The sequence below is a fragment of the Protopterus annectens genome, chromosome 11.part0 (assembly GCF_019279795.1).
Source record: "Protopterus annectens isolate FY-2018-M chromosome 11.part0, PAN1.0, whole genome shotgun sequence".
Classification (NCBI taxonomy): Eukaryota; Metazoa; Chordata; order Ceratodontiformes; family Protopteridae; genus Protopterus; species Protopterus annectens.
In genome coordinates this window covers 658,671,302-658,689,027 of record NC_056745.1, presented here as the reverse complement: position 1 = coordinate 658,689,027, position 17,726 = coordinate 658,671,302, and the positions used below count along the sequence as shown (strand labels likewise).

Genomic DNA, 17,726 nt, shown 5'->3' with positions numbered 1-17,726 from the left:
AAATGGCCAGGGGCAATTACCACAATCTTCCTCATAGACTGGATCTACCCACACAAGAACAGGGGTGGTTGACACCCCAACATTGATCAACTTCAGCTGACTGCCTGGATGATAGGGTCTTTATTCCCTTTAAGCACCCATTTACTGAGGAGGATGTACAGCAGGTACTAATGGAGGCAAGAAAGCTTGCTACTAGAAAATTGTATATTAACAAAAGGTTTCTAGTTGATGCCAGCAACATAACCAGCACTCGTCCAGGGCTAGTAGCTCTGGTTTTACATTATTTGCACAAGTTACTATCCTATGGCCTTTCTTACTCCTCTGTCAGTGTTAATGTATCAGCCATTTCATCATGTCTGCCCATGGATCCTTCTCCTTCAATGTATTCTCAAGTCAAAATATTTTTGAAAGGGGTTTTGCTTAAGAGGCCTCCATGAAAACCAGTGGCCCCTTCATGGGAGCTTAATTTTGTGTTACAGAACTTAACACTTGCTCCATTTGAACCAGCTAACCTGGCTGCCTTGAGGTTCTTAACATGGAAACCAGTTTTAGTGATTGCTCTGTCCTCAGCAAGAAGTGAATCTGAGTTGAAAGCTGTTATGAGTCAGCCCTATCTCATTTTTCACAGTGGTAGGGTTTCTTTGAGAACTAATCCTTCTTTTATGACTAAAGTGGAATCCTAGTTTACTTAAAGCCAAAGTATCCCATCTCCCCATTTTCTTTCCTTAACCCAAAAATTAGGGAAAAGTGATACCCCATACCTTGGATGTCCACTATTACCTTTTGTTTGTACTCACCACAACAAAACTATTCCAGCCAGAGTCAAGGCCCACTCTACCAGGGCCTTGGCTTCGTCTATGACTTTTTGGAAAGGGTGGGATTCTATAAGAATTCTTGAAGCTGCAACTTGGTCCTTTGTACATACTTTTACAAAGCACTATAAGCCTGATTTCTTATCTATGTCTAGATCAGGCTTTTCAAGGACCATTCTTCAGTTGCTCCTGAACCCTTCCCCTGCCAACTCCTAAACATAATAAGCTAGGGTAATGTACCTGTACAGCTAAGGTTACTGCAGCAGTATTCAGTACGAATATAGTACAGTTGTGTAAGTAAACTTAGCATAACAGTGGATGTTTGAATGATCATTGCAGCAGTAGCCACTTTTTCCCTCCATCCCCTTGGTTTTTGATGTGTTGTTTATGCCAAGGTGTGGTCATTCATTTTTATGCTTCCTACCATTGTCCTTTCAGGGCTCAGCCTCCTCCTCCCTGTTGGTGGGAAAATTCTTGAAGGGCTTGGTGGCCAAACTTGTCTTGTAGTCAGGTCAGCTCAAGCTGCCAGAGAGTTCTTGGAAGGTGCCCTGAAGCTTTGAAAGTTGGTCAGCTGTTCTGTCCTTGGCAGAATATAATATATGTAGCTAAGGCTACTGCTAAAGTTATTATTGAAGCTTCTACTGTTCTGATAAGTTTTCTTACACAGCTGTACTTTCCTCTGCAATCAGTACTGCTACACTTGTGTTACAAGCTTGACAAAATAAATGTAGATATTTGGAATATTTAGGTTCTGTTTTCATCTTCTCCTGTTCATTGTGTTAATGTGATATGATACTGATTCAAGATCAAGGAATTACTTATGAAGTATTAAGTAGGCTCCTGCACTTGGACATGTTTTAATTATCTGTTTCTGTGTTTACTTGTAGAATTTGGAATATTAGTTTGTATCTTTGAAAATGTGTCAATAAGTTAATGTTTATGGGTTTAACATTGTTTTTTTTTTTTTTTCAATAAAATGAGGTCTGACAAAAAAATGAATGTTACCTTAATGGGATTGACCAAGTAACATAAAACCAATAAATAACTAACACGTATCCACTTCGGAGCCAGGAGCTGTGCAAACAACTTCAATGTATTAATAGGTATAGGCACTTTCATCCAAATCATTAGACTTCTGATGAAGTCCAATGATTTGGACAAAAGCGCTTAACCTATTAATAATTTTGAAGTTGTTTGTACAGCTCCTGGCTCTGTTAATGAGACTGAGGAACCTTCTAGGATTTACTGGTATTCTGGACTGTATTGCATAATTTTGGATTACTTCCCTAAACATGTAGGTTATTGTGTTGTATAATACCCTCCAGTGAAGTTTGTGCAGGTTTGGGCATTCCTATGTTGATTGATAGGCAATGGGTATGTGGTGTCACTGACTGGCTGTCAGTACTTTGTATTCATTGATGTAGTTGGGGGAGTAATTACACTACGCAATACATACATACATACATGCATACACACACACACACGCATTATACATACTCTAAAAGTCATAGACGAAGCCAAGGCCCTGGTAGAGTGGGCCTTGACTCTGGCTGGAATAGTTTTGTTGTGGTAAAAGGCAACAACTACAACGATGTTATGTAGGTATTCAGTAAACCAGCTATTTAAAAGCATACTCAAAACAGTATGTACATTAGATTAAGGACTACCTTTACAGTGTTTTCTGCACTACTACTGTGCCTGTGTGCAAAAACAGGTTAATTTTATTTCTGTACCGTAGGTTCATAGGTTGGTACTAGGCCATCGGCCCTAGGGCCTGTACAAGCCTTGCCATAACAATTCCCTGGATATTTCTTCCAACAATATTTACTTCCCTGGACCCCTGTCTAACAGGGCGACTGACATGATCCCCGGGGTGAATTTCCTATCTCCCATCCAATCGTCAAGGTTCCTTTTGAAAAGGGCCAAACAGGCGCTCTGCTTGACATGTATGGGCAGTCTATTCTAGAGTCTGGGGAGTTTCTGGGTCAGGAACCTATCCCTCCAGCATGTTTTGTTCATTGTGATGGCTCAGAGGGATTGGGATTTCTTTAAGTGTAGCATGTCCAGCAGCTCTGGGTTTGACATGGCCTTGTATGTTAAGCAGAGATTGCCTCTGAGTAGACGATATGCGACAAGTATAGGTGGAGTTTTTTTTAGACGGTCAGCAGAGGGCATCTGCTTTAGGCCTGTGATTCTTTTAGTGAGGTATTTCTGAGGCCTTTCCAGTTGTTGCAGATGTCTTGAGAGGTACATTCCAAACGGGGCGTTGTATTCTATAATGGGACTAATGAGGGATGAGTACAGTGGAACAATGAACTCCTTTTTTCTGGGTGAAAAGCCCTTAGTGATGAGGTGTGCCACATAGAAGGATTTCCTGACTGTTGTGGCGATGTGGTTATTGAAGGTGAAACCACTGTCCACCTTTGTCCCTAAGTCTCTCATCACACTTTTGGTGTTTAGTGTACTGCCACCTATGTGGTATTTTCATGGGTACATCAGTCATCAGACATCAGTCTGCCTACAATAAAGAGCTGACGGTTGATAAACAAGTGCTACTCCGATCTCTGGAACATTAGAATAGTTTCAAATAATTTAGAACCCTTCATTACAATGTTACTACTTTATTTAAAAAAGCAGCCTTTTTTCTGTTTTATAAAGCATTATCGAATAAGCACACACACACACACACACACACACAGCAAATTGGTGATGAAATAAAGGCAAAAATTTTTGTTCTCCAGCTGCAGTTGTTTCACTTATATTTATGAGTGTTTGGGGGTGTTGTGAAATTGTTGAAATTTGTTCATTTAGTTACATTTTTTTAAGTGCTCTGCAGATTGTGCCAGGACATTAAACTTGACAGTTTTATTTTACTGTCATGCTGTGCAGATGTTTTCCATTTGATATTGCCACGTAGGCATGGTTAGCTGAGCTATGGCTGGGGTTTGCTAGTGCACATTTCAGGGGTATTGCCTCAGAAGTTGTTTTAGCCGATATTCGCCGATCTGACAAAATCAGGTCATGGCCATGGTCAACAATTTCAGGACATGACACTGTTTAAGGCCTCCCAAACCTTGCTATATCTTTGATCTTGAAAATCTCCATGCTGAAAGTTTGCACACCACTTCTTCACAGCTAAGTAAGAAAGACACTTTTCACTCAGTTTGCATCATACGTTCATGGATCTTCTTTGGAGTTTTCTTCTGCACGAATAGGAACTTCATGACAGTTCGGAGTTCCACACTTTTCATTGGCATGGTTCAATTATCTGAAACAATGTCAAAACTTAGCCTTGCGATTCTGCAAATTGGCACTTTACAAGATGAAATAACTCTTTTCAGCTCAGAAGTAAAATAACGTTCAGAATTTAGAAAGTTGGTTGGGTTTAGAACTTTTCAGCAACACCCCCCCCGTCGTATGTTTTGTGGGACAAATGTTTTAACCGAAAAGAATGAAAGTAGGTCAGGTATTTAAAAATATGTTTATGATGAAGTGGCCTTCCCAGTTGTTGGATAGTCATTTATGGTACATTTGTGGGTTATGACACGGATTTACTCATAAACTGGCATAGTTTGATCATGAGTGCAAAGCCTGAGTTATTTGCCAAGACTGAACAAATATGACAGCACAAATCCTCATATACCATGGATTATCGTTGCTATCCTTTTTAAATTACTGTTGCATATAGAAAAAAGCCACAGTAGCGTAGTCAATGAACATTTTAGCCAGTTGTAATAACAAGATGTACTTCAGATTAGAAGGTTAGGGAACTGTCACACTTCCTAATTTTGTTTATTCATGTTTAAACTGAGAATGCTGTTTTATCATTGGAAAGATAGGTGATTATTTGGACTGAGTTAGGATTTAGTGCACTGAATGGAATTCTTTTAGTCAAGCTGATGACATTTCCACAAATAGTTTATCCTCTCCAAGTGCTGGCATTGGAATCATTCAAAACTAGAATTAAAATGTAGTACTAATGTGCAAGATTGTATATTTTTTGTATGGGATAAACACTGTAGGATAGCCCTCAGCTGACTTGAGACTCCAACTTTAGTGGATAAGAAAACTTTGACTCCATTATTGTTAGTGTGTGAATAGGTTGCGATGACACAATGTTAAAATTAGCCTGTAAGGTGTGGAAGCAGACAATCTTAATTTACGGTAGAAAGTACTGGAGTCTACTTTCAGTTTAAGACCTGTTAAATAAAACTTTGAGTAAAGTAAGTAATATGTTTACTGTATATGACTTCACATATGCACAGGATGTACTGCTCCTTCTGTGAAGTTTTTATACTGATCTTCTCTAACCTAATTGGTTTAGAAATATCATAGTAATACCAGGATGATTGTAATGTCAGCTGTATGTCAAGTACATATGTGCCTTTATGCATCTGTTGTATAGGGCATGTGGTGTTCTAAAAATATTCCATCATTGTGACTCTGTTTTATCTTATTGTGAAGGTCCATAACCTGGTAGCTATCGAATTAGCCTACATCAACACTAAACATCCAGATTTTGCTGATGCCTGTGCTCTTATAAACAACAACATAGAGGTAAGGACCATTAACTCTGTCAGAATTTTCTTTGTGCACTTTTTTCCCTTTTTCGTGAAAGAAATGTAGGTCTTAGCAGATGGTTTCAAGTTTATAGTGTACATCTCTGTGTTAAAATGTGCTGTTTTTATCAGGATGGTCTACTGAAGAGTCTGTTAAAATTAGGTTGTGGTTGCAAGCTCCTGTGGTTTATTTAGCATGATATAAAATGTGCTGTTTTTATCAAGATGGTCTACTGAAGAGTCTGTTAAAATTAGGTTGTGGTTGCAAGCTCCTGTGGTTTATTTAGCTTGATAAAGCCCTGACTATGGCCCATATAATCCTTGCTTAGTCAGTGTCTTTGGAGCCTGCAAGAGCTAGTACTGGGAGGATGAGAATGCCGTCCTCAGATGGCAGGGGTGAGATAAAGCCATTCTATGCCACAGACCTTGATAGAAATGCTTTAAGGCATTTGTTGGACATGCCTTCCACTTACTAATCCATGAATGTTTAAGCCTTACTCTGCAGGTGCACAAAAAACATACTTGTGCAGTAGGATGCTTAATGGCATCTGCGGTAAGGCAGGAAGCATGTCCCCTAACCAAGGGGAGGCGCTGTGGAATAAAAGAAAATCACCATTATTTTTGGAGTGCTGGGAAGTGGACAGGCAACCTATTTAGGCTGCCTGGATAACAAACCCTCCAGTGACTCTATACCCTCTGCTAGGTATACTGGTATAGGGGAACAAATAGTTCAAGCCCATTTGGGGGAGGCATGGGGGTTTGCAGGCACTGGGGTAAATGTATTCAAAAAATAGTTCATGATTGGGTCCCTACCATGTTTCTAGTAACCTTCTTAATGTGAATGACATTGCATTCTGATTATGTGAAAGTTTATTTCTAAGCCATTTTGGAACTCTTTCTTTGTATTATTAGAGCCACATTTTATTTTTATTAAGTAATTAAAGTGTGATTGAAGATAAGTGATTTTTATCATGCCAGATAGAAGTTCAGGCAAAGGATTACAAGAGCAGCGTCAGTTATCAGGCCAAATAAAAGTATGTGCTACTCAACAGTGCTCCTTGATTCAGAAAGCTTGCCAGCTGGGTCAAGAACAAAAATGCACACTTCACCTAGTTTAGGGGCTTACTTATGTCTCATAGTATGTAAAAGGTGTTATTGACATCAGTGACAGGCTGTGGTGTATGCAAAGAAAGTTGGATAAAATTTGTGATGATGGAGTGCAGCTGCCATCTTCACCGAAACTAAGATCTGCCAGTGCTTATTACTTGACATCGAAACATGTCCCAGTAAATTGGTTATGTTGTAATAAATTAAATTAATTAATTAAATAAAAAGGGGAGTGTAAATTGTGGTACACAGCATGACCTTTGATAAACGTTTATGACCCCTGAAATTGTAGAATAGAATATGTTAGAAACATAGTGGAATAGAAAATTATAGAGTAATCGTTAGAGAGTTGGACGTCATCTGTGATAAAGTGAGAGGTTAACACGAAAACCAAACCTTTTCACCACTTTAACACACAAAAAGTAGCCTTCAGGAACTCGCAGCTGTCAGATAAAGAACCAAATTGGTTTAATACGCCAAACAAATGAACTTTAGGAACAAACAAACAATAAATATGAAGCGCTTTTCGTCTGGAAAAACTCCAGACTTCCTCAGATACATTCCTTTACATTCATTTCCTTTATTTAAATAGTTCTAAAAAGTCACATGACTAATTAATTACATTTAAAATTAACTCTTAAATGGGTTACTATTAAAAGCTTTAAATTATGTTTATCTACACTACGACTTTGTGTATTTACACAATAAATTTGTACAACCTCAAGTTACACATCGTACCTATGTAAGTGTGTAGGCATGTGTGTAATCAGTTATACTACATAATAATTAAACAAACCAAAATCCATTAAATTTAGGAAAGAGTTAAAAATCACCCTTTCCACCTTTTAATGACAGTGGCATTCAAACAAGAAACCAACCCTCAGAAGTTAGAAATATAGTTAAGTTCTCAAAATTATGGAGTTATTCTGTGCAATTCAGTTTGATTTAAATAGTCATTAAAATTAATGATTAAGATTAAAATTAATTTCAGGCACAAATTTATAACATAGAAAAAGAAAAAGCACACACCAAGACAACGGAGCTGAGACCCAGCTATAGCGATGGTTATAACGACTAAAATGAAAAATATTACCATGCGCTGGGTCAAATGGCTTGTAGATAAAAAAGTACTTATTGTCCAGCAATTGTCCAGCAAATAAAACAGAGTAAACTATGCCCATACCACGATGCAACAAGATATTTGTATGCAAAAGCATCAACGAAAACTGCGGATAAAGGTTGAAATCAAGCAGTTTTATTGTTAAAAAATGTAAGTGCTTTCACCCGAAGGCTTCCTCAGACATTCTAATTACACATATTCCATTAACACTTTATATACCTGGGTGATTCAATCCATTGGTTAAAAATAGTCATGTGTAGAAAAGCAAAGTAATGACTATTATTTAAAACAATATAAGCGCTATTATTTATAGCAACAACAATCTACATTATAAATAGAATTCACTAAGGTGCATCTGGAACTCTAAAACAGCTCTATACAAGTGCTAATCAAACAAAATTATTTAAAGATAAAATCATTAAGAATATAACATAAAATCTGAGGAAACAATCTAAAGACTGTTACTAGGGTCTATAACATCTCCTTTTCCTCAGAAAAGGTGCTATATGTACCCTTTATATGTACCCTTAAACCAAATATTAAAAGTATGTTGTGCTATAAGAATTTGGGCTTTCAGATAGGTAAGAACTCTGGAACCGGTATTAATACGAGACCATGTGGACACTGTAATCAGTGTGATTATATTGATACAAGAACTTCTTTTGTACACCCTATCACTCATTTTGAGTTTAAATTTTATACCAACACTAATTGCATGAGTTATCATGTGATTTATTTGGCTAGGTGCTCTGCCTGTACTTCCTTTTATATCGGTAAAACGAACAAGACATTTAAAGAGAGAATTAGGGAACACCTCTATCAGATAAGGACAGGCAATGACACGAATGCACTAGCGAGACATGTCAAATTTTCAGGTTCTCAACACACTTTTACATTCTGTGTTATACAGGAGGTTTTTACTAATGTTAGAGGTGGGGACCTTATTAATTATACTTTAGAAAGGGAGATGAGTTGGATCATCAGATGTAGGGCGGACAAATACCCTGGTCTCAATGAAAGGGTACATATATATAGCACCTTTTCTGAGGAAAAGGAGATGTTATAGACCCTAGTAACAGTCTTTAGATTGTTTCCTCAGATTTTATGTTATATTCTTAATGATTTTATCTTTAAATAATTTTGTTTGATTAGCACTTGTATAGAGCTGTTTTAGAGTTCCAGATGCACCTTAGTGAATTCTATTTATAATGTAGATTGTTGTTGCTATAAATAATAGCGCTTATATTGTTTTAAATAATAGTCATTACTTTGCTTTTCTACACATGACTATTTTTAACCAATGGATTGAATCACCCAGGTATATAAAGTGTTAATGGAATATGTGTAATTAGAATGTCTGAGGAAGCCTTCAGGTGAAAGCGCTTACATTTTTTAACAATAAAACTGCTTGATTTCAACCTTTATCCGCAGTTTTCGTTGATGCTTTTGCATACAAATATCTTGTTGCATCGTGGTATGGGCATATTTATTTGCTGGACAATAAGTACTTTTTTATCTACAAGCCATTTGACCCAGCGCATGGTAATATTTTACAAATTTATAACAAGTCACCTTAATAAGCTTTTGAGCTTCAATATACACGCTATAGAATATATTTCATTCAGGCCCAGAGGGCTACAAGAGTTTAACCTTAGTTGCCATTTTAATTCAGATTTTTCCAGCAACAACTTGTAGGGACCACCTCTGGTAGGATTATCACTCCCTATTGGTGTTACATGTGTGATCACTTTGAGCTTAAAGGAATGAAGGGGGTACTCTTCACCGTGCCTGGCTAGTACGTTGTCTAACTTGTGCTTGTTGATAGCATATATGTGTTCATAAATCCTGTCCCGTAACCTACGGTCAGTTTTTCTGACATAGAATGCCGGACAACACTGGCACTGTGCCAGATAGACTACAGATTTAGTATTGCAGTTAAATTTTTCTTTTAAGATATAGTTCTTATTTCTGATTGTGAATCTTTTACCAATTTCAATATGTTTACAGTAGCTGCACGTGTCACATCTATACATCTCTGCAGTTCCTTTACAACTTCTCAATGGAATTTCCATTAGATTTTTCATGTTTTTACCCTTTCTAAAAGTCACCACTGGGTGGTCCCGTACTTTTTGTAGAATGTCTTTATCTGTGGTGAACAAATGCCAATATATTTTTAAAATATTATGTATTTCCTCAGCTTCAAGACTAAATGTTAGTACAAATGTAAGAGAGAAGGAATTATTTCTATCCATATTTGACCCAGCTTCACTCATATCTACTGGTTAGTGTTGTACTACATCTGCTGCCTCACTTGGGGTAGCCCTTAGCGTCCGCTTACTCAAAATAGGTTTGTATACCCCTTTGTCTCATTTAAGTTGGACTTCTGAGATGATGGTAACTAGTAAGTTTGTTGGATACCCTCAATGGAGGAACATTGCCTTTAGATTTTCACACTCCACTCTAAAATCTGCATCTTTAGAAATCATCTTTGCTGCTCACACCACCTGCCCTTTAACTACTGACTTTTTTGGTGATATGGGTGCAAGCTAGTAAAGTGCAGGAATGAGTTAGAGTAGGTGCTTTTTCTGAATATCTTTGCTGTATATCTTTGTTCCTTAATGCCTTTATGAAGTTCAACATCAAGGTAACTCATTTTTTCCTCCTGGTATTCATTAGTGAATGCTAAAAAGTTAGTAGTGCCATTAAAGTAATCAACCATGTCCTTTGCTATGCCCTGAACTCTCTTAATAATCAGGAAAATATTGTCCAGGAACCTTGTGTAGAATAGGATGTTACCCATATGTTTGTTATTGAATACATAGTTCTCTTCCCAAAAAGCCATCACTATGTTGGTGAAGCTTGCTTCGCATGGGGACCCCATGGCAACCCCTATTTTTTGTAAGTACAGGTTGTCATCAAATGAAACAAAGTTGTTTTTCAGGGCAATGCCCAATAGTTCCTCTATCGGTCTTTGTTCATTCTCAGGGGCCCATTTTGACCTTATCAGTTCAATGACCCATTCTATGCCCAAGTCGTGGGGGATGGATGAATATAAATCACATACTTCCACCGTCAAAAAGTTACATTCCTTGTTAAATTCTAATGAATTTATCTGTTCAAGGAATGTCCATGAGTCTTTACATATTTGCTGTTCTTTAACCACGTAATCCTTAAGTATAGAGTCTATTACTTTGGCACATGGGTATGTGATCGACTGTTTAGCATCTACTAAAGCTCTCATTGGTGGGTCTGTTATGCCCTTGTGTATTTTTGGGACTCCAAATAAGTCAGGTAACCTAGGTGATGGCATTGATAAGTATTGATTTATTTGTATGTCAGTTAAACCGTCAATGAACAAGTCATTGATATAAAGTCTTATTCTGTTATAAGCCACATTACGTTCATTTAAACTGACTTGTTCATATGTGTCTTTTTCTAAAAGGCACTTCATTTTCTCCTTGTAGTGCTTAATATCCATTACCACCAGTCCGCCCCCCTTATTGGGTTTCATAATGCAGACTGGGAGGCTCCTGAACTGTGAGAGTAACCGTCTTTCTTCTATGGTCATGTGACTTTTGTTAGTTAAACTGGCCCTACTGTCAGATAACTTTCTGAATTCAAACTCACACATGTGCTCAAACATATAAATTAAAGGGTGGACTGGTGGGTTAAATGTGCTCATAGTTCTCAATTCATGGTTACAATACACAGTATTCCCCAACAGTACAGCCAAATTAAGCTTTCTTATGTATAACTTAAAATCAATTAGTAAATCTGCGAAATCACACTTATTTGAGGGTACAAAAGTAAGTGCTTTTGCAAACAGTTCAACCAAACTTTTTTCAATGTGATATTCTGTATAGTTATATACTTTAAAGTCACCTTTTTTGTTTGTGATAATCCGACAAGTAGGTATGCTGTAGTCCATTACCACTGGTAAGTCCGGTATGTCCTCAACTGTTATTTCTTCTTCTTGCTCCGAGTGTTGTAATTCCTCATTGTGTTCTTCATGTTTGTACTCCATTTCCTCCCCTTCTTGCCCTGGTAGTTTTTTTGTTGCTACAACTGGCTGTTAGATTGATTTTGTTGCTCTTTGTTTTGGCCGCCCTTCGTCTCAGTGTTAGCATTCAGAAAAGCTTCAGCTCCTCTGTTGCTTTGACCTGACAAAATATCATTGTCCTGCCCACTCTCTAAGAAGTTATTATTGGGCGTGGTTTGCTGCCTATCGCTACCAATCACATTCCGAAATTGCGAGCGAGGCAGTCTAAGGTAAGCTGTACCCTCTGCGTACACTTTCAAGTCCCTCTGCAGTTTCTTAAGTTTAGTTTCCTTCGGTCTATCCAACTGTTGGGAAATACTGGTAAAAATCTGGTTATAATCAAACCGGTAACGTTCAAAAGCATTGTTGAGCTTAATTTCCTGGTCCAACTCCATAGCTTCACTCGCTAGCTTGTTAATTTTGTTTTGATAGTGCTTAGACATCAATCTCAATAAGTCCAAACCTTGGTTATTGAAGAGTTCAATTAACTCATTATGGAAATTAGAACCAGGTTCCAAATCCGTGGGGTATTGCCAAAACCTAAGTCCCTTGGGTACTATATTCTCCTTCATGCAATCTTCAAAATAGTTTATTTCAAGTTGCAGTTTTTTAATTTTGAGCAGTTTGCCATCAAATGATTTTAGTTTTATACTTATGTTGGAACTGTCTCCAGCTGACACTCCAGGTATTACATTCCTGTGCTGGCTGCCTATGTTCGGTTGTTTACTGAGCCAGCTGGTTATATCCTGGGTTCCCCTGAGCCCCGAAGCAGTCTGTCTCCCTAATGGGGGATCTGCCAATCTCTGATTATTAGAGTTGTTCCCCATGTTACTAGTGCCTGCAACAACTACTTGTTGCTCACCTTCCAGGAATTGGTTCAAAGCCGTGTTTGTTGAATCATCCATATTGCCACCTCTCGATACATTCGTCCGACAGTCGGAGTTACACCTAGAGGGCTGAGAAAGCTGCTCAACCCTGGTGGACAAGTTTTCTAAACGTTCATTCATGAGTTCTAGCAGCTGCATTAAATTACCCCTTTCCGTATCATCTCGTAAGGGAGATGCTGCAGCATTAGTTGAGTGGATTGAGTTATCTATCGCCATGGAACTAGGTAAACACGAAAACCAAACCTTTTCACCACTTTAACACACAAAAAGTAGGCTTTAGGAACTCGCAGCACTCAGATAAAAAAACCAAATGGGTTTAATAAGCCAAACAAACGAACTTCAGGAGCAAACACTAAGTATGAAGCGCTTTTCGTCTGGAAAAAATTCCAGACTTCCTCAGATACATTCCTTTACATTCATTTCCTATATTTAAATAGTTCTAAAAAGTCACATGACTAATTAATTACATTTAAAATTAACTCTTAAATGGGTTACTATTAAAAACTTTAAATTATGTTTATCTGCATTCCGACTTTGTGTATTTGCACAATAAATTTGTACAACCTCAAGTTACACATCCTACCTATGTATGTGTGTAGGCAGGTGTATAATCAGTTATACTACATAATAATTAAACCATTAAATTTAAGAAATAGTTAAAAATCACCCTTTCCACCTTTTAATGACAGTGGCATTCAAACAAGAAACCAACCCTCAGAAGTTAGAAATATAGTTAATTTCTCAGAATTGAGTTAATTCTATGCAATTCAATTTGATTTAAATAGTTATTAAAATTAATGATTAAGATTAAAATTAATTTCAGGCACAAATTGAATTGCATAGAATTAACTCCATAATTTTGAGATTTTTAACTCTCTGTTAAATGTAATGGATTTTGGTGTGTTTAATTATTATGTAGTATAACTGATTACACACATGCCTACACACATGCATAGATACGATGTGTAACTTGAGGTTGTACAAATTAATAATAACTTCTTAGAGAGTGGGCAGGACAGCGATATTACACCAGGTCAAAGCAGCAGAGGAGCTGAAGCTCTTCTGAATGCTAACACTGAGACGAATGGTGGCCAAAACAAAGAGCAACAAAATCAATCTAACAGCCAGTTCCAGTAGCAAAAAAACTACCAGAGCAAGAAGGGGAGGAAATGGAGTACGACCATGACGAACACAATGAGGAATTACAACACTCGGAGCAACAAGAAGAAATAACAGTTGAGGACATACCAGTGGTAATGGACTACAGCAAACCTCCTTGCCGGATTATCATAAATGAAAAAGGTGACTTTAAAGTATATAACTATACAGAATATCACATTGAAAAAAGTTTGGTTGAACAGTTTGCAAAAGGACTTACTTTTGTACCCTCAAATAAGTGTGATTTCGCAGATTTACTAATTGATTTTAAGTTATACAAAAGAAAGCTTAATTTGGCTGTACTGTTGGGGAATACTGTGTATTGTAACCATGAATTGAGAACTACGAGCACATTTAACCCACCAGTCCACCCTTTAATTTATATCTTTGAGCACGTGTGAGTTTGAATTCAGAAAGTTATGTGACAGTAGGGCCAGTTTAACTAACAAAAGACACATGACCATAGAAGAAAGACAATGAAGAACAAAACCAACAATATCCAGGTGTCTCTGCAATAAACCACTGAGAATTCAGAAATAAGTGCAAAAAGGTAGCAAAGACAAGGCTCCAGTTTCTTCAACAAACAGCTGTTTTATTAACACAAGTGCTTTCACTAGCTGCTTCTTCAGGTGTATCCATATTGTTACTAAAACACCTGTTTTATACTATCATCACAAATCACACGACAAAACCAGTCAACATTTTAAAGGAAAATACTTATAAAAACATATAAAAATACATACATTTAAAAATATCATCAAATGCAAGTGCAAAAAAAAAGTATGTGTGTGTATATATATATATATATATATATATATATATATATATATATAAACACAGTTAAAATCATTACCTACGTAATGGTCTATTTTTTAAAATAGGCCTCATTGGCTCATGGTCATTTAAGCCATGTCCTACATCAGCCCTCAACCTCACAATCCAGTTTGCCTCTAGCACTTCAGTTCTAGTTCTGATGTCACCCCCCCCTCTTGTTCTCATAACATCTACCCAAGATCATAAATTTAAAGCTATGCCTATCATCAGTCTCAGAGACATGCTTCACAAGAGTATTAAATGTGCTCTTCATTTTAATATGATAGATATGCTCTCTTATTCTATCCTTGAGCAATCTGTCGGTCTTACCAATATAGAATTTATTGCATGACTGGCACGTAGCCAAATAAACCACATTGGGGGTACTACAAGTTGCACTGATGCTCAGGTAAACAAACCTCATGGAAATGTGGATGTTCAAATTCTGTTTCTACATCTATGTATTCACAATACTGACATCTCTTACAGGGTCTAGTCCCCTACATGAAGACTTGGGAATAGCATTTCTAAAGAGCTTGACCGTGTTAGAATTAATGATATTATAAGATGCAGTTGTTAATGATACATTTCAGAATATGTGTTTCTACATCTTTGTTGTGCAAAAAATATATACAGATGATTTATAAAAAGCTAAAAGAGAACTGAACGGCAGTAACATAACAAGTATTAATCTTTGGAGAAAAAAATGCAAAGACCTAGAGGATGTAAAGCAGGAATACATGAAAAAACTAAAAGAAACAGCTGGCCTTCATAGGAAATTGTTGGATAAAAAAAATCACCAAAGAAATTAAAATAAGACAAAACTATATATATATATATATATATATATATATATATATATATATATATGTATGTATATATATATATATATATATATATATATATATATATATATATATGTATATATATCTGTATGCTTCTCCAGGGAAAGAGGAAAAGTTTTGTTTGTCAGGCTAACTGAAAACTTACAGTCTCAGCCTCACCGATTAGTGAGGGTGGGCATTCTCATCTCGCATTTTGTTGCTAAACTAGAATGCTGCGTAAGCATGTTCCATTTTTGGGGGGGGATTCTGAGCTATTACTAAACTGGACAAATAAACAAAGCGAAGAGCTGCAAACTACTCGGCAATTTAATAAAACAAACTGATATACAAGACAATAACTGAGCGCATTCATCTTTATGGAGGACTTTTTCAAAAGTTCTTGTTTTGTTTATCAGTCTATTTTAATAAATTGCCGAGTGGATTGCAGCAAATACATTGGACTGCATTTTCATTCTGGTTACTAGTTCTTACTGAAACAGATCCTCAATGGACTGGTATTTATATCAGTAAACAAATTAATAATGAAATATAAACAGATGGATAAGAAAAATACTGGCTGCAATGAACAGTTTTAAGGCAGTACAAAAATGCACCAGTAAGACAGCAAGGGTCAGAATAAACATTTTCTTGTCAAAGCCAGATGCTTATAAGACTGCTGAAATAAAACATAAAAAGATTACCACTACTACAAACAGACATCAACTGCTCATTTCTGCAACATTTTAGTAAAGGCCAAAGTACAAAGAACATTACAAAACTAACCAGATGAGAGAGTTCATTAGGTTATGACATAAAATGTAAATCAAAATATGATGGATATTTAAAAAAAAAGAGTATTAGGTATAGAATATCAGCAATTTATATGTATCTTAAGAACATTTGCTATGACATCACAAAAGTGTAAAACATTGTGTAAAATTTCAAGTGGATATGATTAAACAGACCACTCATCATTTCTTAACAGGCTGTAAAATATGAGTGACTGAATTCAGCAAAATCTGAAACTGAAAAGTACTTTCATAGCAGACACAGGAAATGTATAACTAATGCTTAACGTATGAAAGTACAAAAATAATACTTTTTTCAAGGAAGATGTTAAGCAGAACATTGGAGAAATAAATAAAAATGCAAATCTCACAAAGCAATCCTCATTCTAAATAAAACAAACAACATTCAGCTAGCACAGTAGGTGGTAAGGAAATGGAGATTAAATAAGATCAAGTTTTGAATCACCATTAAACTGCTGCCAGCTATCAAACATACTAATACAGGTTAAAAAGAAGAGTGATTTGTTACAGCAAGTGGAAGTGTTTGCAATTGAAACCTCAAACAAAGAATTTGACAGGCTGCAAACCAAGAGTGAAAGTAAGTGTGGCAGGTCATTTCCACCATGGTGAATTTTAATTGCAAGAATGGCATTTGAAATTGAAATTCTTTAACTGCAAAAATAAGGTATGTTGTGCTAAAGTGCTAAGATGTGCAGTGTGATCCTCCTGCTAATGAAGTGCTAATATGTGCAGTGTGATCCTCCTGATAACGAAGTGTTAAGATGTGCAGTCCAATCCTCCTATTAATGAAGTGCTAATATGGGCAGTGTGATCCTCCTGATAACGAAGTGTTAAGATGTGCAGTGTGTTCCTCTTGCTAATTAAGTGTTAAGATGTGCAGTGTGATCCTCTTGCTAATTAAGTGCTAAGCTGTGCAGTGCGATCCCTCCTGATAACGAAGTGCTAATATGTGCAGTCCGATCCTCCTGCTAATGAAGTGTTAAGATGTGTAGTGCAATCCTCCTACTAATTAAGTGCTAATATGTGCAGTGCGATCCCCTGACTAATGAAGTGCTAATATGTGCAGTGTGTTCCTCTTGCTAATATTTGATTCTATTTGCTGCTTTGTAATGGATCACAAAGAATGCATATTTCTAGAAGATATACTTTTCCTGTGTGGTCATTTGGCCACTGTAATGTACTGCTGTTAGATGAATTAGCCACATACATTTTACTTGCTGCCATTCAGTCAACGCAAGTGTATTTTGTCTAACTCCTCATTACATTTAGTGTATGCATGACACATTTCATTATGAGCACAGGTACCTCTCACTTTATCACACAAAAAGTAGGCTTCAGGAACTCGCAGCACTCAGATAAAATACCAAATGAGTTTAATAAGCCAAACAAACAAACTTCAGGAACAAACAAACAATAAGTAAGAAGCCTTTTTCATCTGGAAAAAATCCAGACTTCCTCAGATACATTCCTTTACATTCATTTCCTATATTTAAATAGTTCTAGAAAGTCACATGACTAATTAATTACATTTAAAATTAACTCTTAAATGGGTTACTATTAAAAACTTTAAATTATGTTTACCTACATCGACTTTGTGT

General features: G+C 36.6%; 1 protein-coding gene across 1 annotated transcript in view; it reads left to right on the top strand.

Moving 5' to 3' along the window:
* Positions 1–17,726, top strand: part of DNM1L (dynamin 1 like) — a 1,168,830-nt gene that overhangs the window by 732,489 nt on the left and 418,615 nt on the right. Inside the window, exon 9 of the mRNA XM_044088102.1 lies at positions 5,277–5,369. Within this exon, the coding sequence (XP_043944037.1) occupies positions 5,277–5,369 (93 nt within the window). The remainder of the gene's footprint in view (positions 1–5,276; positions 5,370–17,726) is intronic.